At 37.3% G+C, this 22,479-nt stretch overlaps 3 protein-coding genes across 3 annotated transcripts; all 3 read right to left on the bottom strand.

Moving 5' to 3' along the window:
- Positions 1-609: 609 nt before the first annotated feature.
- LOC105052951 (probable CCR4-associated factor 1 homolog 7) lies at positions 610-1,810 on the bottom strand. Its single transcript, XM_010933937.4, has one exon. The coding sequence runs from the start codon at positions 1,532-1,534 to the stop codon at positions 722-724; it is 813 nt and encodes a 270-aa protein (XP_010932239.1). The 5' UTR covers positions 1,535-1,810; the 3' UTR covers positions 610-721.
- Positions 1,811-11,494: 9,684 nt separating this feature from the next.
- Positions 11,495-12,238, bottom strand: LOC105053304 (probable CCR4-associated factor 1 homolog 6). The gene has a single exon (XM_010934404.2). The coding sequence runs from the start codon at positions 12,236-12,238 to the stop codon at positions 11,495-11,497; it is 744 nt and encodes a 247-aa protein (XP_010932706.2).
- An 8,897-nt stretch (positions 12,239-21,135) lies between these two features.
- On the bottom strand, positions 21,136-21,963 carry LOC105052952 (probable CCR4-associated factor 1 homolog 7). The gene has a single exon (XM_010933938.4). The coding sequence runs from the start codon at positions 21,961-21,963 to the stop codon at positions 21,136-21,138; it is 828 nt and encodes a 275-aa protein (XP_010932240.1).
- Between the last annotated feature and the right edge of the window lie 516 nt (positions 21,964-22,479).

Here is a 22,479-nt window from a genome sequence, read left to right as displayed (position 1 = left end):
CATGTATTATAGAATGGCAAACAAATTTTGTTTCCTCCTGGGAACATAGAGAAACAGACTGAAGACACATTGTCAATTAAAGCAGGTGATGCACAAAAAATGTCATAAATGCAAAGTAGTGTCTAGCATCTAATTTAACATGAAGAGAAGAATCAAAATGGTTTGAGTTTGATTAAATCAGTGGCAGCAGTCTCAAGTAATGAACAGTGAGTTCACAGGAAATAGGAAGACAAGCTTGCAACATTCTAGGATTTGTAATCATGCATACCTTGAATGGCATGACGTCCTTCAATACAAGTAGATTCCATTTGATGAAGCATCCTTCAACCTTCCAATAACCAATAATAATCAGAAGGTAGTTCAGATTGCCAATGTTGCCTAGTGGAAGTATAAACAGAACCTGCAAAATGACCAGAAAAGAAGAACACCAGAGCATACTTACAACATCTCAAAAGCCATGAACATCACAGGAATTCAACACAAAGTCATGGAGAATAAAGCCATAAAATGCTGTTCTAAAAACATGAATGCACAGAAGCAATAGATAAGGCAATAAAAACCAGCCTAAGAAGCCACCACTTTCACCAACCAAAGACGTAAGTAGACAAATGAGGAGAATACCACACCATGCATGTATTCACCAAAGCAAGTTTTCTTTTTTTCTGGACTCATCCAAAATTTATTTCTAATATTTTTCTTCTTTATCCAAATAACTATTATGTCAGGTCTCAAGACCATACAAACAGCCAGCATATCTCTCAATGGACCCATCAAAGTAGTTCTCCTTCAACCTCCAAAAGACACGAGCAGTGAGCAAGCTGTCGGAGCCTGCCTGGTGGCAGACCCCAATCCGCTCGGCATCCACCTGCTCGGCCACCTTATTGAGCCCCCCATAAAGATTGTTGCAGAACCTCATCAGGTGTTTGATGTCATAGACTATAGGAAAGAACGCCCCGACGAGTTCGAAGAACTCCTCCAAGCTCTCCGGGAGCCGGCGGCAAGTCAGGATCTTGAGGAGGTAGGCAAAGTCATAGGCTCCATGGAATGCGATCCACTGGACCGAATCATTAAGCACAACACCGGAAGACATGAGAAGCTCCGCGAAGCGGAGGGCATCGATCCCCTGCTCCCGGTTCTTCACGAAGTCGATGCCGGAGCGGCGGAGGAGGTCAATGGAATCGGGGTTGGAGACGTCCCGGTCGGGGTCGAACTCCCGGAAGTTGAACTGCCAGACGCAGCGAAGGCCACCGCCGGAAGGGGAGGGCGGGAGGCAGCCAGAGGCGTCGGAGAACGTGATGCCGACCTGGATGAGGTGGAGGAGGTCGACGTTGGCGCGGAGGGTCTGGTAGTGTTGATCCGAGATGTTCTTGAACGCGCGGACGGGGGTGATGGCGACGCCAGGGAACTCGGTGTCCATGGCGATAAAGGGGTACTCGTCGACAATCTCTCGAATCACGGCGAACTCCACCTCGAGGTTATCCGCCCACACCTCCCGGATCTCGACGGACTCGTCGCTCTTCGCCGGAATCGACATCAATCCCCTGATTCCCTAGGAATTCGAATGGGGCATAAGAAATCCTGACCGACGTCGCGATCCAAAAAACCCTAGATCTTAAGGAAAACGAATCGAAGCCCCAGAATCGGCGATGGTGGAGAGAGATCTGAGGTCGGATCTGGAGAAATCGAAGGAAAATGGGATGGAATTTGGGTGGAATTGGAGGTGGGGAAGGGGGCAGCTTTGGGAGAAAATTTAGGGTTTCCGAGATCTTTTCCGGAGGGCGAAGAGGAGGGGGGAAAGAGGAAGAGCGGATTTTATTTTATTTATTTATTTTGACGTTAAACTGTCAAAGCCAGGGGGAATCGCTGGCGGAGGAGGGGATACGCGTTTCCGCCCTTCTTGGATTTTCACCGTGTAATCATCTAAGAGAGAAAAAAAAAAGGAGGTCCAAAATTGGTAGATCACAGAAAACGAATTTGCTTTCACGGACTACCAAACTACTTACAGAAATGATGAAAAGTTTTTATACATACGCATATGTGCATACCACATGTGTGAGAGCCGTGAGGGAGAATCGTCCGACGCCCGCGTTTCCGACTTTCACAATCTAATCGTCGAAGCGAAAAAGGATCGGTGGTAGGATTTGATCATCCGGACTATTAACAATCCAACCAGGAAATGATGAAAATTTATTACAAAAAACTCGATAAAAAGTTCTTATTACAGATGAATACTAGATGTGCGGAAAATCTCAAGACAATGGAGTATAAGGTTCTTATTATTCACTAGTTAGGTATTTTGTTATTAACAAATTAAAAAGAGTGCCGGAGTAGCAATACTTATTTTCTCAGTTGTTAGGGTTGAGACCATCCATCCATCAGAGTGCTGTGCTCTTCTATAAGATTATCCCTTGGTTTTGTTATTAACAAGTTAAAAAGAGTGCTAGATTATTAGTACTTATTTCCTTAGTTATTAGGGTTGAGATCGTCCATCAGAATGCTGAGCTCTCCTATATAAGACCGTCCCTTAATTACTTGCCGTCTTAAGCCAGAAAAAGAGTATTCCACTCTACTCAATTGGATATCCAGCAGCAAAAGAACTCTAGGATCAACTGATTATTTCCAAATAGATCATAGCAAAGAATATTTTTGTCCCAAAAATCCTCGTATGAGATCAAATTAAATTACCAAAAGGTTGACTTTTGAAAAAGTTAGTACCAGCAATAAGAAGAGAACAAGGCAAGCTTGATATAATTATAACTAATTCAGAAGGAGATGTTTCAATTAGATTTCAAAAAAATTTTCAAAGAAGTACTAGCTGTAGGATAGAGTTTGCCCAAGTTTAAATAAATTCCTCAAGACATAGCTGTTCTAATCCATTCAAACTTAGCGGTGTAGATTTTCAACCGAAAATCCCTCAGCCAAAATATGAAGAAGGACAATCTCCATCAATTTCACTAACATACTCCTAAATGACTAATCTAAAAGATTCAAAAATCTATGTAATCAGATCATAATTCAAGATTGATAAACCAACTCTGAAAAAGGATTTCTTCTCCGAAGAAAACTTTGAAAAAAAAAATAGATTTTTTCAAACCTATTCTAAGCCACAAAGAGATAAGCTCCAATTAGAATATTACACATTTTTTAGAAATAACTCAAATGCAAACATCCTTTTTTGCTTCGTTTGAACTGACAAAAGACACTTCAACAGATGTTAATATGATCAGAAATAGCAAAATTTGTGGAACCCTAAATACAAAAATCATGATATCCTGGCATGATAGAAAAAGAAGAATAATAAAAAAAATTTATCCTCCACTATGGAAAATTAGGATACCAATTAAGGGAACCTGTATAGTGGCTTCCCCATTCAAAATTAAGGCTGACCCTCCTAAAACTACAAATAAAAGAGATGCAAAAAATATAATAGAGTAAAATAATTTTATAAATCAAAATCTCAAAACTATAGGAGATCAGCTAATTAGGATAGAAGAAATCATCAAAGAAAAAAAATTTAAAACTCAAGATAAAGGGAATCTCTTACCAATATTTAAAACTTTTGAAATATCTAAAAGATAATCAAAAGAATTAAACACCAATCTATTAGATGAAATAAATAAGAGACTAAAAGCTGTAGAAAGTCTCTAAAGAGTAGAAGATACTCCTGAGCAGGCTACTAGACAAAAATAAGTCACCACTTTAAGTCAACAAACCTTTGAATCCTCAGATATTGAAACTTATGAAGAATCAAATGAAAATAAAGATTAAAATTTAGAGATAAACAAAATCAGAAATTAGAATGGACAACCTAGAAAAACTTACCACCCAAGACCAACTCTACCAGATATAGTCCTAGAAGAAAGATGTCAAATAATTCAAAATCAGTATTCGGCCAACGTCATTTATAGATGGAACATAGAAGCCTAACCGAACTCAATATACTAAATGTACTTTAAGAAATGACAATGGTATCAACAGCCTACAAAACTAAAAATATCCATGATCATGTTATTGTTCAAGCATTAGTAGCGGGTTTCACCGGCCAATTGAAAGGTTGGTAGAATCACGACTTAGATGACCTTGATCGAGAGCAAATTCTCACTATAGTTTGAAAAATTATAGATGAGATAATCTTTAAAGATGAAGATGGATCAGATTTGCAAGATACTATTCCAATTTTTATCTTTGCAATTGCCAAATACTTCTTAGGTGACCCTAAAAAACTGAGAGATAGAACCTCAGAAATCTTATCAAATTTAAAATGCAAAAAACTTCAAGACTTTAGATGGTATAAAGATATTTTCCTTACGAGTCATGACTAGAAAAGATTGTAATCAATCTTTTTGGAAGAAAAAATTTATTGCTGGACTTTCATCTATTTTCTTAGAAAAAATCATAACCAAACTTAAAAATCAAAACAATAGTAGGATCCCATATGATAAACTTACATACGGAGACCTAGTCAATATTATCAATGAAGAAGGTCTATTGCTCTGCAATGATTTAAAACTAAAACAACAGTTAAAAAGAGAGCAATTAAGCATCAAAAAAGAGTTAGGATCCTTCTGTGAACAATAAGGCCTTTCGCCATTTAAAAAACAAAAAATGAACAAATTCAAAAAAATCAAAAAATTGTATAAAAAATATTATAAAAGAAGTCAGGCCCAAAAGGATTGGTTTAACCCTCTTCATATAAAAAGGCCCAAGAAAATCAAAATCCCTTGCAGATCAAAGCTATAAACTTTTCGGCCCAGACCTAAACCCAAACCTCTTATCTGCTACAAATGTGGTAGAATGGGACATTATAGTAGCAAATGTAGACTGAAAGAAAAAATTAACAATATAGAAATTGATGAATCAAATCCACTCAAGTTAATAAAAGAACAATTAAAGATCTCCCTCCTTGAATCAAACTCTGAAATTTCTGACTCAGAAGAAACCAATTGTCTAGAAACTATGGAGTCAGAATCAAAAAATGAAGGAGAAGTTTGTGTTATCACTAAAGAACAACACTTGTTACTAGGGTTCATAAATAAAATAGAACCCCGAACAAAGAAAGAATATTTGTCAAAACTCAAGGAAACATTGATCAGAGAAAACTCTATAAAAAGCTTAAAACCATCCTATAATCTAAACAATATCTTAAGAAGGTTTGAATCAAAAGATAAAAAGCCTCTGTCAATCCAAGACCTCCAAGCAAAAATAAGACAAATAAAGAATGAAATAAGTCATATAAAAACTCAAATCAAGTTATTAAATGAAGCACAAACTAAGTTATCTAACGAAGAGTTGGAAGAACAAGATTTTATAGAAACAATAACACAAATGACTATTCAAAAAAAATAATGTGTAAAAGTTACCTTAGTAATAGGAGATGAATTCAAGCTTGACACCATAGCATTAATAGATTCAGGTGCAGACTCAAATTCATTCAAGAGGGGCTAATCCCAACCAAATATTTTGAAAAAACCAAAGAAAAACTCAATGCTGCTAGTGGATCTACATTTAAAATAAAGTACAAACTAACAGATGCATATATATGCAATGAAAAAATAAAAAAATTCATCTAAAAATATCTTTCATTTTAGTCAAAAATCTAAATCAATCAATGATTTTAGAAACACCATTCTTAAATTTAATCAAACCCTTTATAGTGAATAATCAAAGAGTCACAACCCAAATTTATAGATAAGATATAACCTTTCAATTTATTCATCCTCCATATCTAAAAGACCTGAATAGCCTCAAAATTCAAACAATAACTCAAATCAACCAAAAACAAAAACACAAAGAGTATCTAAAGGAAGAATTTAACCATCAAAGAATTGAAGAAAGATTAAACAGCCCAAGTATAGAAAAAATCATCAAAAAAATTAGAGACCAGCTATAAAAAATAATTTCTTCAGAATTACCTAATACTTGGATCAGGAAGTGCCATTTGGTTGGCTTACCATATGAAAAAGATTTTAATGAAAAGAAAATTTTTACAAAAGCCAGACCTATTTAAATGAACAAAGAAATATTAAAAAATTAAGATAAAAACCCTCCTTCCCAGAGGACTTATCCGAAAAAGTAAGTTCTTCTGGAGTTATGCTGCCTTTTATGTTCAAAAAAAGACAGAGCAAGAAAGAGGAATACCAAGATTAGTAATTAATTACAAACTTTTAAATGATGCCCTCCAATGAATTAAATATCATTTGCCAAACAAAAAAAATTGTTAAATAGAATAGTAAGAGTAAGAATATTTTTGAAGTTTGATATGAAGTCGGATTTCTGACAAATTCAAATAGAAGATAAAGATAGATATAAAACTATATTTACAGTGCCATTCGGCTAATACGAATGGAATATAATGCCTTTTGGGTTAAAGAATATCCCTTCTGAATTTTAAAGAATAATGAACGATATCTTCAACCTTTTCTCTAAATTTATTATTATTTACATAGATGACGTCCTAATCTTTTCAAATTCAATTGAACAACATATCAAACACCTCCAAATTTTTGAAACAACTATAATAAAAAATAGATTATCATCTTAGAAAGAAAAATGGAATTATTCAAGATCAAAATAAGATTTCTTGGCTATGAAATCCATAACGGAACAACAAAACCAATTCAAAAGGCAATAGAATTTGGGAAAAAATTCCCAAATGAAATCCTAGACAAAAGCAACTACAAAGTTTTTAGGAAGTCTATATTATGTTGTAGATTATTACAAAAACCTAAAATCCTTAACAAAATCTCTTTATGAAAGCCTTAAAAAATCTCCACCTCCATGGACTCCAAACCATACTCAAATAGTTAAAAGAATTAAAAATCAAATAAAATCATTACCCTATTTGTATTTAGCCGATCCAAACCTACACAAAATAGTTAAAATTGATGCCTCCGATGTTGGATATGGAGGAATCCTTAAGCAAAAATATGGAGAACAAGAACAATTAGTTCAATACCATTCTAAAATTTGGAACAATATCTAGAAAAAATATTCAACTATTAAGAAAGAGCTACTTTCAATTGTTTTATATATTCTCAAGTTTCAAAGTGATATGCTAAATCAAAAGTTTTTGTTAAGAGTGGACTATTGTTTTACAAAATTTATTTTGAAAAAGAATATTAAAAACTTGGCATCAAAGCAAATATTTGCTAAGTGGCAAGCAGTTTTATCAATCTTTGATTTTAATATTGAATTTATCTTAGAAAAAAATAACTCCTTACCTGACTTCTTTTCACATGAATTCTTATAGGGAGACTTGTCCAAAAATACCTTCCAAAAAAATCTTAGCTTCAAAACCTCCTTCAGATGAATCAAAGTTAAATATAGTTGCAAAACAAACCAAAGCAGACTATGTTTAATTATCTTTTTCACAAAGCCAGAGACTTGTCTCTTTAGGATAGATCCCATCTCCAAAACCCTTAACTTGGTATGAAATTATTGCACAAGAAGAACAAAAGGGATATTCTACTTGAGAGTTCTCCAAACATATCCACTGAACAATTAGCTGATTTAGTAAAGGCCAACCTGGCCTTGATAAGTCTTGAAATTTTTCAAAAAGCAGTTGCAGAGATTTCTCAAAAAAGCCTGCAATAAATATCTTGAAAAAAAAATCGGTTGTAAAAATTTTCAATCTTACACCAATTCATTTGTTTTTATCCAAAAAAATCTTTTTCAAAATATATAAACAAAAACCAACAATGATTAATCCTTACTATAGGGGATGAATATTTTGATATAATCCCTAGGACGATTACAAAAAAAGTTTCTCCACCTGGGTGGTATTTTCAACCAAAGGATCTTTCAAAAATTTTATGAATTTATTTTAGTATACACAGACTCTATGGCTATAAAATATCACAGAGATAAAAATAATCCCTTAGAAAAAACGTATTCTTCAATCCAAATTATCAAAGTACTCAATCCTACTTCATGGGGAGATCACCCATCCAACTTCAAAAAATTATCCCAAAACTTTACTCCTCAGTACTTTAATTACTGGGATTACCAAAATGCTTGGTACATGGCCTTCCTTTTCCAAAACTAAGCTTATAAACATTTCTGATTCTTCTACTTCAAAATTAGGACTACTTTTCAATTGTTCTACTAATTTACTCGCTGGTGGGATTACTTTGGTCCTGTCACAAAAATTTTGCCTCCTCCAGCCATGGAAGGTTGTGAAATATTTTGTGAAAAAACTATCCTCCCAGTGAGACAACGAAAATTTTTCATTCTCCTCAATTTCTATTCTCAATTTGCTTTATCCTGGATACTTAACTGGGAATATACCTTTATTTAAAATCCACCTCTCCCAAACACTCTTGCAAGAAAATATAAGATCAACTACTGGCAAGAATTTAATCCCGAAAAAGCCACCAAATCCAAAGAACTTGAATGGCTATCTCAACATTCATTGCAATTGGCTCCTGCACTTGATCCAGCTACAGCAAGGTTCCTCCAACAAAAATCAACTACCAGTGCAAAACTAGCCGATGCCAAATCTAAGCTAGAGTACAAAAGGCTACTCTTTAAAACTCTGGCTCAAATTGAAGAAGAAGAAGCTCAGAAAAGTACCAACAAATCAAGTTCCAGCTCCTCCTCTACGGTACCTTTCAATACAAAGAAAGAAATATAATGATATGGCCACCTACAGCCACCCACCAAGCCACTGTCAGCCAATCAGCCAGTCAAACTTTCAAATCAACACTATCTGCAAGATTCTCTACAATAATCCTCCAAAGATGAGACCACTAACAAGGCTGCACAAGGACAAAGAATCCTACAAATCAACTCACCTAGCCCATGATATTCTTCAAAACTACCTGCTATTTAAACCCATAGATTTCAGTAACAGCAATCACCTTCTTCCTTCTCTAAGAAGATTCAAACGGCTACCTCTAAACCGCTCTTCCTCAACAAGATTGAAAATCAATATAAAAAAGGCTCCCATTCCTCATTGAACATTCACATCCAATGAGAAAAATATTATCCATTCCAAAAATTCCAGCCAGGGCAACATTCATCTAAGAAGGCACCGCCACTGATATTAGCACCATCATCATCATCGACAGCACTACCATCGAAGCTGGCCAATCTTTATAACACTCACCATCAGAGTGCTGAGCTCTCTTGCTCCACCTATCGGTGAAGTACAAGATGCTCAAGGTCCAATACCTCCAGCACAGTCTGGATACCAAAATACTGGAGTCCAAACTATCCGAGTTCCCTCCGATCAAGATGCTTCTCCAAATGTTCATATGCAATTTGGAGGCTTTAGAAACATCATGATCTAAAGGCTTTAGAAACATCGTGAGGCATCAACCAATTCTCAATTTACCTAACCAATCTTCCGCGACATCTTCACCCTCATCAACGCCATCAATACTATCGAGATTTCAGATCATCCACAGAAAAAGATCTGTTGGATGCAGAAAAACAGCATCACGATCCCATCAAGGACAAGATCTAGCAGCGCCCTCAACACAACTTTACATTCTCTCATCAAAAAAGCAGAATGGTTCAGCAAAACCGTCTACCCAGATTCTTTATTATCCTTATAATGAGGATAAAAGATCAAATCAACAAAAACATCTGCATGCAACAAGCAACCAGTCAATCAAGTACCCATAGATTTCTCCAATACTATTTACGGAGCCTCTGGGTTCTCTCAAAACCGCCTGTCGAAGCTCATGTTTTCTACAAAACAAGTCATCATTTTCAAGGTAGACTTGAATCAATTTCAAATTTGAAAGCCTAGAAGCCTCTCCGCCTTCTATAAGAAGACATCTTCATAAGCTTTGAAGGTAGGCCTTGGATGTCCTTCAATACAAGCTAGAGAGAGAGTGTTCCACTCTATCCAATTTATCTTCTCAATCTTGTAACAAATCTCTACTAATCTTGTAGCAATCCTATAGCAATTCTTCAAACTTGTACCAAAATCCTAGCAAAAGATCGCAAGCAAACTTTCTTGTATCCAGCTTTCATCCTCAACAGTAAAAAAATAAATAATAACTTTAAGTTAAAAATAGTAAAAATGAATATCATTTTTTGGAATAGTAAATTTGGAGAAAAGAAATAAAAAGTAAGTTTACTCACAGAAAAATATTAGAATAACATTGAAATATTTTTTAAGATTGGCACCGTTGCTTACAAAATATTTGGTTTCTCTGTTGAGGATGAAGGCTAGATACAAGAAAGCTTGCTTACGGTCTTTTGCTAGGATTTTGGTATAAATTTGAGGGATTGCTATAGGATTGCTACAAGATTTGTTATAAGATTGAGAAAACAAATTGGGTAGAGTGGAATACTTCCTTTTTGGCTTGTATCGAAGGGCTTCTAAGGCTTGCCTTCAAAGCTTGTAGAGATGTCTTCTTATAGAAGGCGGAGAGGCTTCTAGGCTTTCAGATTTGAAATGGATTCAAGTCTATCTTGAAAATGATAACTTATTTTGCAAAAAACTATGAGCTTCGATAGACGATTTTGAGAGAACCTAGGGGCTCCGCAAATGGTATTGGAGAAATCTCTGGGAACTTGATTGACTGCCTGCTTGTTGTATGCAGATGCTTTTGTTGATTTGATCTTTTGTCCTCATTATAAGGATGATGAGGAATCTAGACGGACAATTTTGCTGAAGCATTCTGCTTGTTTAATGAGAGAATGTAAAGTTTAGTCTGAGGACTTTGCTACTAGATCTTGTTTTTGATGGGACCACGGTGCTGTTCTTCTGCATCCAACAGGTCTTTTTCTGTGGATAATTTGAAACCCTGGCAGTATTGATGGCGTTGATGAGGATGAAGATGCCACTGAAGATTGGTCAGATAAATTGAGAATTGGTTGATGCTTCATGATGTTTTTAAAGCCTTCAGATTGCATATGAATATTTGAGAAAGCATCTTGATCAGAGGGAACCCGGATAGTTTGGACTCCAGCATTTTGGTATTCAGGCTATGCTGAATGTATTAGACTTTGGGCATCTTGTACTTCACTAGTAGGTGGAGCAGGAGAGCTTGGCATTCTGATGGTGAGTATTATATAGATTGGTATGTTCCGATGGTGGTGGTGCCGATGGTGATGCCTTCTTAGATGGACGTTGTCCTAGCTGAAGTTTTTGGAATGGATCATCTTTTCCCACTGGATGTGGAGGTTCAGTGGGGAATGGGAGTCTTTTTTGTATTGGTTTTCAATCTTGTTGAGGAAGAGCTATTTAGAGGTAGCTATTTGAATCTTCTAAGAGAAGAAGAGGATTGCTGTTACTGGAATTTATGGGTTTGAATAGTAGATGGTTTTAAAGAATACCGTGGGTAGATGAGTTGATTTGCAGGATTCTTTTATCTTTGTGTTGTTTTTGTCAGTAGCCTAATCTTTGGAGGATTGTTGTTAAGAATCTTGCAGGTTGTTGATTTGAAAGTTTGACCGGCTGATTGGCGGACGGTGGCTTGGTGGGTGGCCGCAGGTGGCCTAATCATTTGCACCAGCAAAGTACCTCTCTTTCGTCTTCCTAAAGACGCGAGCGTGAGAAGCTGTCACCGCCCGCCTGGCGGCAAACTCCGACATTCTCCACGCCCAACAGTTCGGCGACCTGGACGAGCCCGGGATCATCATCACAGAATGTGCTCAGGTGCTTGACGTCGTACAGAGTCGGGAAGAAGATGTTGACGAGCTCGAAGAATTCTTCCCGCGTCTCGGGGAGCACGCGGCCCGTCAATATCCTGAGGAGGAAGCCAATATCATACCCACCATCGAAGGTGATCCACTCGACGTCGGAGCCTTTGAGCACGGCTCCGGTGGACATCAAGAACTCGCCAAAGTCACAGGCACCGATCCCCTGCTCCCGCTGCTTCGCAAAGTCGACACCGTATCCGCGGAGGAGCTCGACGGCGTCAGGGTCGGCGATGTCAGCATCGACGTCGAACTCCCGTAAGTTGAACTGCCAGACGCAGGGGCAGCCACCGCCGGGGGGGAAGCGGGGGAGGTCGCCGGCAGCGTCGGGGAAGGTGAGACCGATCTGGATGGGCCGGAGGAGGTTGACGTTGTCGCGGAGGGTCTGGTAGTCGTAGTCGGCGGTGCTGTCGAAGGTGCCGACGCGGCGAGTGACGACGCCAGGGTACTGGACGACCACGGCGACGTGGTGGATTAATGTCTCAACGATGTCGCGGATCAGGGCGAACTCCTCATGGCGGTTGTTTGCCCCGAGCTCCCGGACCGTGATATCGTGGCTGATTCTGTCCGTTGGGCCGGACATCCTTCAGAATGCTGAGGCTAAAGTTTGAGGTGAGGTGGGGAAGGCGTGTAGTGAGCAGTTTGTGGTTGTGGATGAGTAGGAATGGCACAAGTGAGTGAAGCAATTTAGAGAGCGTGAGGAGCGGCACGATGAAACAAAAAATTCCTGTTTTCTGACTCCACTTTAACAGAAAATTTCTGTTTTCTGACACCACTTTAACAAAAAAAAAAAAAAACTTGCTTAGCATTCTGTGCCAAGCAAGGCATATAAATACATTTTAAAATAATATTTTTATAAATTAAAAATTTAATATAATATAAAAAATATCATACATATTATCAAATATTTTAAATAAAAAAATAACTTAGATTGTTTAAATAATATAATAATAAAAAATAATATAATCATTTCTATCTTTTGTTGATAGGAAGATCATCTTTTGAATTAATATTTTTAGTATCAATTGTTTCAGAATTCTCGTCATTAAATGGAATACGACTATCTATTTGCATCTCATACATATCTTTTTCTTCATAGTCGTATCAATAACAAAATTTTATCTTCATCTACTTCAATCTGTAAAAAAAAGATTTAGGGTTGGACTGATATTAGAAGAATTAAAGTATTATGATTTTGCATATCATGTTCATATAAAAAAGTTAAGAAAAATTATATGAATACTTCCTCAACTTTAGTTCAATTTTATTTATATCTCAAATTTTTTTATATTTTAAAGATACTTAGATATAATTATAATTTTTTTTAAATTAAAATATTTATATAATCTTAAGATATTCGATCGCTTCAAACATCCGATTAAGATTTCTGAGAACTGAACACATGCTGTCATTATCTAATAAGTGCACTGTCTTCTCTTTTCTACCCTATATAAAATTGCCCGCACACCTTAGTTCTTTCTTTTGTGCTTTCAAGACAACTTGGATGTAGCCATAATTTTATTTTATTTTATTTAAAAAATTAAAATATTTTATATAATTTTAAAATATTCGGCCGCTTCAGGTATCTATTGCGATTAAGACTCCTGAGAACGGAAAGAAAAAAAAAAAAAAAAGTAGCCAATGCAAAAGCCCAGCCAAGCTTCCCTGTTCATGCGATTGGGACTTCCGAGTACAGAAAGAAGAAAGGAAATCCCAATACAAAAGCCCAGCCATCGTCTAAGCTTCTCTGTTCACGCGATCAAGACTCCCGAGAATGGAAAGACGAAAGAAAATATCTCCGAGTCGGCCGCTGCCCCACCCCGGCACCCCCTCCTCCTTCAATGGTGGCTGTGAACGACGGCCGCTGCCCCACCTTGGTGCCCCCTCCTCTTTCGATGGTGATCGAGAGGACAAATCTGATGCCTACTCATGCAAGTCGATCGCGAACGACGGCCGCTACCCCACCCCAACGCCCCCTCCTCCTCCTACAGCAGCCGCAAACAACGGCCACTGGCCCACCCTGGCCCCCCTCCTCCTCCAACGGCGGCCTCGTGGACGTATTCGGCACCTACTCCAGGGAGTCGGCCGCTGTCCCACTCCGATGCCCCATCCTCCTCCAATGGCGGCCGCAAACGACACTTCCATGCATCCCCATCGTCCGGAAGCTTTCGTGCATCTGCGAGTTTTGCGACGGAGACGAATGTGAGATTCTGGATGCTTCCATGCATCTCCGTCATCGAGCTCTTTCCATAGACCCCTCATGCGGCTTTCACTCTATGTGGTATGAAACCTCTTATCTACATGTCAAAAGGAGACATACTAATGCACAAGCTTCATTTTAATATATATATATATATATATATATATATATATATAGTTTATAAACGGGATGTTAGAAAGCCAGCATAACATAAAAGTTAATTTTATATTCTGATATGTATCTAATGTTAAAGAATTTATAAATTAAAAAAATAAATAAAAAATATCATAAATGGTATCAAATATTTTAAATGAAGATATAAATCATATTATTTAAATAGTATGATAGTAATAAATAATATAATCACGAGTGTAATAGAAATACTGGCTCACGTAGAGGGTTGATTTGCCCGTTTCTCAACCAATCAAGTTAAAAAAAAAAAAAAAAATCATTTGTTGAACTAACTTAGGATTATTCATGAACGGTACGATTTATTTATAGCCCCTTATTTAATTCAATGTCAAGAATATAATAAGCCATTCTCGACGGCCCACAGCCACGACTCTTTTTCTCATTTTTTTTTTATTCCTTTTTTTCTTTTTCTCTCTCTCTTTTTCTCACTTGGCCTTGAGAAGAGTGGACTCGTACCAGTGATGAAGAGGTATTCTAGAGATCTAGAAAGCTCTAAATTTTGAGGTTGTGACTTGTGAGGGAAGCCACCATCGCTAATTAACCAAAGCTTAAAGGAGATGGTAAAAAACTCGCCGCAAAGGGGAGAGCAAGGGTATTAATATTTGTCTACCCTTTTATGCAAGTCTTTTGTGCCTATTAACGGATAGACGAGATCGTCAATACCATCAGAATACGATAAGCATCCCAGCACTCTAGTAGTAGACAGAACTTTCGAGTAAATTTTTGGCACGTTTAAATTGTGATTAATCTATTGCATCTGCTGCCCCCTTTATCAAAAAAAAAAAAAGAAGGGGGAGCGGAGCGCATGCCGACGGCCGTGGGAGAAGTAGACGGTGGAGATCCGTGATCCGGCGAAGGGGGCGGGAGCGTGCCGGTGGCCGTGGGGGAAGTGGATGGCGGAGATCCATGATCCGACGAAGGGGTGGGGAGCGGGCTGGCCCCACTGCCATCATTGTCGACGGTCAAGCACCGTGAGACGCGCACATCGAGGATCACAAAAACTTCCTCCACCTCCTCGTCCGGTGGTGGCCGTGGGGAAGTGGTCGGCGGAGATCCGTGATCCGGCGAAGGGGGCGGGAGCGTGCCGGTGGCCGTGAGGGAAGTGGGTGGCGGAGATCCGTGATCCGACAAAGGGGGTGGGAGCAGGCTGGCCCCGCCGCCATCGTTGTCGACGGTCAAGCACCGTGTAGCACATCGAGGATCGCAAAAATTTTCTCCACCTCCTCGTCCGATGGCGGCCGTGGGGGAAGTGGGCGGCGGAGATCCGTGATCTGGTGAAGGGAGCGAGAGAGGGCCGGTGCCGCCCTGCAATCATTGTCGACGGTCAAGCACTGCGAACGTCACGTTGAGGAGGTCCTTAAGCTCTCCTACTCCCTCGCCGCCCCCGCCATTGCCGTTCTCTCCCCCGCAGTCGTAGGAGCCGCTGCCAATGACCCCCACTGAAGGTGGAAGACCTTCCCCTCCTACCTCGATGTCTCCGAACTGCGGCTTTTCCGTCGTCATTCTCGACCCATCCGTGGACCTCCTTCCACGGCTCCATGCCAGTAGCTGCCGTTTCCCCATGGAGACGAAGCTTTCTCTCCGTCGTGTTTCGCTGAAGAGAGAGGCTCGCATGCTCTCACGTTTTTTTCAAAACCTTAACGCTTCCGCGCATCTTCCTCCCATTCCCTTAAAACGGACACGCGCCGGACGAAGACTTCACAGAGGCTTCGTTTTAATATATATATATATATATATATATATATATATATATATATATATATATATATATATATATATATATAATATTAAATTTATATTGATTAATATTTTAACTCTATTTTTTTATATTATAATAATAATAAAAATTTTAATATTATTTTATTTTAAAAAATATTAAATTTATTTTTTATTTTTATTTTTTTTTACTACTGTATATAGTTAAATTAACATCATGTATAATTAATTTATTATGATATATAATTAATTTATTATTATATATAATTAATTTATTATTATATATAATTAATTTATTTTTTAATTAATTTATTATTATATATAATTAATTAATTTTTTAATTAATTTATTATTTTATTGTATGAATATTTTATTATAAGTAAAGAAACGGAAAGAAAGCATGATGTTAAATTAGGAGTACTTTTGTTTTGTGAAGAGTAAAAGTTAAAATCCCGTTAAAAGTAAATCGGAAGTTACATAAAAAATTAATAAGATTTAAAAATTAAAATCCGGCCAATAATTGGATCGGATGTTAATTTCTTCTTTATTTTAAATGCTAGTCCAACCAAACGAACCCTAATTATAATCAGGAAGACTCTGACCGCTGGTCATGCATGTGTGGTGTTTGGTGGTGCCTCCTACGGCCGGTGCGAGCGCTGAAGCCATAAAGAAACAAGAAGCTTGTGGATATGAAAAAAATGGTTGTTTTCCATGAAGAGATCCAAATTCCAGGTGGTCCCGGCTGGTGGGAGTGGGACTGAAGAATGAGAACAGGAATGGGATCGTTTGTGTATTTGTTTTCTTTTTTTTTTTTTTTTTTTTGATAGAATCCTTTATCTTTGTTTGTCACCATTTGGTTGGTCCATCTGTGGTTTTGACTACGTTGGCTTGTGAGCCTTTTAAAATTGATGAAATGGAGGAAGGATTGATGGAGATGGAAGGTGGATATGAAATTTATTTATTTTTTCATATATTTGATGAAATATAGAAGAATAGATAAAAATAATTTTTTTTTTGAAAAATATAAAATGAATGAAAAAAATTGAATGATATTTATGAAATATTTTTATTAAATTATTTTTTAATGAAAAATAAAGGAGGATGAATGGTGATGAGCTGATGGGGTTAAGAAGAAAAGGGATGACTAGTAGAGAAGAGGTGAGATGTGTGTCCCTTGAATGATACAAGAGTTAAGAAATGTTAGAATTTTATAAAAAAAATAATGAATGATAATTTTATCAATATAAAAATTTACTATTCACATACTCTATTCATTTTTTTTGGATCTTTTCAAAATTATTGGATCATGATAGCTAGATATTTTTTCTTAATTAGTTATTTTTAAAATTTTTTAAATCAAAAGATGGATGGAGGCAATCCACGCTTCTAAATCCATCTATTTTTTATCTCATAATCTCAACCAAATAAATAGGGTTAATGCTTGTTGTTCTCGTGGTCAGCGGAATTTGGATGTTTACCGCTACGTAGGCAGGAAGATTGCCTTAATAGCTTTACGTGGAGGATCTACTTTATCGTTAATTGATGATGACTAATGCACAATTACAACGAAAGCTTCTCATCCAAGTTCAGAGTGCATGAAGTTAGTTTTATTTTTAAAGTGTTGTCGGGATTACCTTGAAGAATTTCTTGATGATGCGGTCTGCGTTTGCTAAGAGGATTTTTTTTTTTGATGAGAAAAGAGGAAATTCATTAACATAATTGTAGGATTCATGTTCTGCAAAGATAGCCTGCTTGTGATCAGTCTAAAATAGTGCCATTGGCTTGCCACGTAAGTAACGCTACTAATTTGTTGATGTACGATATAGCAATAGTACGGTTGCAAAATTGCAATTCTCTGGAAAATTTGGGATAGGGTTTGTGAATTTGGATGACTCCTGGGATGGCATGCGTACAGCCTTCTACTTGCATCCGTTAAGAAATTTGGATATCACTCTAAATTAATTAGTTAAGACATTTCTTATTTTATATAGCTAATTTTTTTTATTATATTATGATATAAATATCATTATATTTTAAAAAATATATTTTTATCAATATTATCATGATTGTTATCATAAATTTATATTTTACGTCACATAATTTGAAATGCTAGGGACTAGAACGGCAGTTATATCACTCAACTAATATACTAATAAAAAAATATAATTTATAAAATTTTAAAAATTATTATTATATTTTTAATAAAGTAATTTTTATATAAAATTTAAATTTAATTATTTTAAAATTATCATGTACTTTGATATCATCTGTTGACCACGAATCCATTCCTGTCTGTCTGGGATGGTGCTGTTGGGTGGGATGACGATTGATTGTTGGAATGGGTTTGTGCATGCCCGGAGATTCCAACAAGGATTTCTAGCACCTTTTCCTTTTATAGCATAGCCATCCTTTTTTGGCCGCCACTGTATCTTTCTTTTCCCAACATGGGACCCAGGCGCCCCACCATCATCCTTTTGTTGTTTTTTAACCAATTCATGGTCCATGAGAAGTACGGTAACAACGGCTCACGTGGCATATCATGCTAAAGACCAGTGTTCAAAATAAATAATTACTTCTATCTTTATAAAAAAAAGTACAATCTATTTTGCCAACATAATCCATATGGTAGATAATGACGAAAATAATTATCCAATACTAATATTAATATCTATCCTATTAATTAAGCGTATTTATGTATATCATGTTGTAATCATGAAGAAAAAATCTTTCCAGAACAATAAAAATCTTTTTTATATTATTTTTTATTTTATTTTGTATTATTTTTTTTGTAGTACATATGTAGAAGCAGGACGTATTTACGATCTCCAAAAATTTTTAAAATTTTAAGGTAATTGACCGAAATTTTATTTTTTTCAAATTTTGATTATGAGCTAGTGGCATGCCATGCAAAATTTTCTTGCACTACCAACTACTTGGCATCTCTGTTTTGGGCTAAAAATAAAGAAAACAAGTTAATTCATGTAAATATATTTTAATATTTAAAATAATTAATATTGATAAAATTTATGTAAGTAGGTCATAAATAACCAAATATAAATTGAAAAAAAATATTATTACTAAAATTATTTATTTCAAAGTATTATTGAAAAATTTACAACATTTTCATAGAAGATTAACTCTAACTAAATATAATAATCTATTTTCAATGCCACTTTTTCGAGTAATTTTTTTTACTAACTAAAAATTATAAAATTTATTTTTTTCTATAATTATTTTTCAAATAAATAATTCTCATAAATATCGAATTATCCCGTAATTCAACGTACCCCACCAAATGAATCTTTATTGAAATATTTTTTCTAGAAAGCTAATATCAGGGTATATAATGTCTCGAAAAATTCGAAAATATTTTTTCATATTTGATTGATCATAAGAAAGTGATATATTTTAAAATAATTAAGTTTGATTGAACATCTATTTTTTTAAAAAATTATATAAAATATATATCATGTCCTCAATAAAATAAAAAATCTCATCCAATTCTATCTAACAATTTTAATGCATATAGATTTTTTTTTTTATAAAATATGGTAATTTATTTTCATGAAAAAATTATTTTTTAATCTCTATTCTTTAAAAATTTCAATTAAATATAAAATATTTTTTTCATTTTTCTATTCACTATATTTTTTTTCTCGTACTCTTTTCACGAATCAAACAAGCCCTTAATTAAGTGCCCGTGACCTTGCATGATAAGTTCAGCCCTCTCGTGGAACCATCTCCAACTTACAGCCAAGTTCCCCAGACCACAACAATAATGAAACAATCGGACGTCATTCAGGTTACGGTGTGAGATTTGTGTAGTGATAATTTAATTCAGGATATTGTATTCTTCCAGGTTTGTGGTGAGCCTTCACTTCTTATTTCTTTGTACGTTTATAATATTTACTTGTTATTCAAATATTGTGCTGTTATTGCTATTATCAGTTACTTATGTTGTCATTGGTGTCTGAGCAATTTTTGGTAGTTCAGTTTACAAAATAGAAGGAATGCATATTTCTGATTATTGGAACGAGATGAAGGGTATTCATTTTGTTCTGCCATCTTCCTTTTTTTTGCTAGAAGATGTAATGTTTTACATGAATATTAAAATATTAATATTTCAAAATTATTTACTCGTGATGGATTTGCTTCAAACACTTCTTATCTTCATTCGTCTGCTTACCATATCTAAATTTGTTGGTTGGGAATTAAAACTATTTACTTCTAAGTTGAAGATTCAATCAAATGTTGAACATATTATGACAACAACATGAGTAATACAAATCCACATTACTACATATATGTATCTTTTTTTAATTTTGTACTTTTTAGCTGTATGACTATTAATTTTTGTAAATGTACGATAAATAAGCATTCTTTTTTTTAAAAAAAAAATCTTACATGCAAAATAAACTCAGCTGATTCAAAGTCAAGTCTCTATTGTTGGATCTGGTAACTTTGACCTGGCTGAGCCACAATCTATGGAAAAAAAAGTGAAAAAAACCCAGTGGTAATGCACCAAATCGGAAGAGAAACTTGCATGTGAAATTTCAAAATGACTGTGGAATTTGGTCTTCCTGACGAGGAGTGTGTGAAATTTGAAGTGCGGAGAGAAAGTAGAAACGATTTTTTTAGGATTAGACCTACCTATTTTTAGTATTTATATCTTAATCATATATATAATAAATAAAAAATCGGACGGGCCGAAGAAAGCATCATCCCATCTCTAGCCCAAGCCCGATCGGTGATTTTTTCCCATCCCCGGCCCATCTATGGTCTAGAAATCCTCCTCAAGAGGTCGATTGGCCAGAGGTCGGGAGGTCATATGGGAGATCGGTGGAGGAAAAAAGAAAAAAAGACTTCCGGCAATTGTTTTTCCCGACGGCCGTCGTGTGACCCGTCGATAACCGGAGAGGACGATGGACCAACGGCTTCCGGTGCTGGTCGTCGTCGGCTGCCGGAATAGACCTTGGAGGCGGGCAACCGGAAGAGGAGATGGAGGGCCGGCCGGCGGTAGAGCACGTAGGCCGCCATGCATCTATCTCGCCAGAGAGCGGAGGTGCAGCTGCTCTCCTTGCGTGGCTGCCGGCGGCGGGAGCGGAACGGAGGCCCGGCATCCTCATTGGAGGGAGGACCCACCGTCCTCCTCATCTCTTCCCCTTTTTTAAAATATTTAACAATGATTCAAGCCGATCAAAGATAAAGAAAGAACATCTTAAATAACTAATGTCAGATGAATTATAGATGCACAAGTGTAACAACAAGAAATCCCTCATGTGCTAATTAACCAGAGATCGTGCACATCTCGGATCAGGTTAATTTATTTCATACAACATAGATACATATGCTAATTAAGAAATCCCTCGTACTCATTTATTGAGATTGAGACCGTGCAGCGACCCGCTATATTGCTCAATTGCACCATCAAAGTACCTCTCTTTCATCTTCCTAAAGACGCGAGTGGTGAGCAAGCTGTCACAGCCCGCCTGGCGGCAGAGTCCGACGTTCTCCACGCCCAACAGTTCGGCGACCTGGACGAGCCCCCCGTCGAGATCATCATCACAGAATGTGGTCAGGTGCTTGACGTCGTACAGAGTCGGGAAGAAGATGTTGACGAGCTCGAAGAATTCTTCCAGCGTCTCGGGGAGCATGCGGCCCGTCAATATTCTGAGGAGGAAGCCAATATCATACCCACCATCGGAGGTGATCCACTCGACCGAGTCATCGAGGACGGCTCCAGAGGACATGAGGAGCTCGCCAAAGTCACGGCCGTCGATCCCTTGCTCCCGAAGCTTCACAAAGTCGACACCGCGTCCGCGGAGGATCTCGACGGCGTCCGGGTCCGCGATGTCAGCATCGACGTCGAACTCCCGGAAGTTGAACTGCCAGACGCAGCGGCAGCCCCCGCCGGAGGGGGAGGAGGGGAGGTCGCCGGCATCGTCGAAGAAGGTGATGGTGATCCGGATGACGTTGAGGAGTTCCACGTTGGTTTGGAGACTCTGGTAGTGGTTGTCGGCGGGGCTGTTGAAGGTGGCGCCGACGTGGTGCATGACGAGGCCGGGGAACTCGACGTCCACGGCGACGTGGGGGTAATCGTCAACGATCTCGCGGATGCGAGCGAACTCCCCATGGAGGTTGTGTGCCCAGACCTCCCGGATCGTGACGTCACGGCTGATTCTGTTCGTTGGGCCGGACATCCTTTAGAATGCTGAGGCTAAAATTTGAGGTGAGGTGGGGATGGTGTATGGCAAGCAGTTTGTGGGTGAGGATGAGTAGGAATGGCACAAGTGAGTGAAGCAATTTATAGTGTGAGGAGCGATAAAGAGAAAGAACAGCGTCAGTTGCAGAGAGTAGTAGTCAGACACTTTAGAGAGAGAGAGAGAGAGAGAGATTCGCCAAAGTGTATGAATGAATCTTTTGGCGGATAGGGGTCGGTCTTGTGGATGACGTGACGAAGGGGGTCATTATCTCACAGCTAAACCATTCACCCAACGGGTATTCCAGTTGGATAAATAAGTTAACATAAAGCAGACGCACTAATCATCTTTTCAGGCCGCCTACTGGATGGTGAATCAGAATGCAAATGGGTTTGGTTGACCTATTGACTCAGTCCCAACCTGTTTAAACCTGATTCAACCCGCTATAGGGGATCTATAGGACCTGATTGGTTCTAAAATTAGATCTAATCTATTTTTCGAGTCAAATCTATATTT

Source organism: Elaeis guineensis, chromosome 10 (genome assembly GCF_000442705.2).
Source record: "Elaeis guineensis isolate ETL-2024a chromosome 10, EG11, whole genome shotgun sequence".
In the NCBI taxonomy this organism is placed as follows: domain Eukaryota; kingdom Viridiplantae; phylum Streptophyta; class Magnoliopsida; order Arecales; family Arecaceae; genus Elaeis; species Elaeis guineensis.
This window is presented reverse-complemented; position numbering and strand designations above follow the sequence as displayed.

Bases quoted from the DNA above. Each gene is read 5' to 3' on its own strand.
- LOC105052951 (XM_010933937.4), bottom strand. From the start codon at position 1,534: ATGTCGATTCCGGCGAAGAGCGACGAGTCCGTCGAGATCCGGGAGGTG.
- LOC105053304 (XM_010934404.2), bottom strand. From the start codon at position 12,238: ATGTCCGGCCCAACGGACAGAATCAGCCACGATATCACGGTCCGGGAG.
- LOC105052952 (XM_010933938.4), bottom strand. From the start codon at position 21,963: ATGTCCGGCCCAACGAACAGAATCAGCCGTGACGTCACGATCCGGGAG.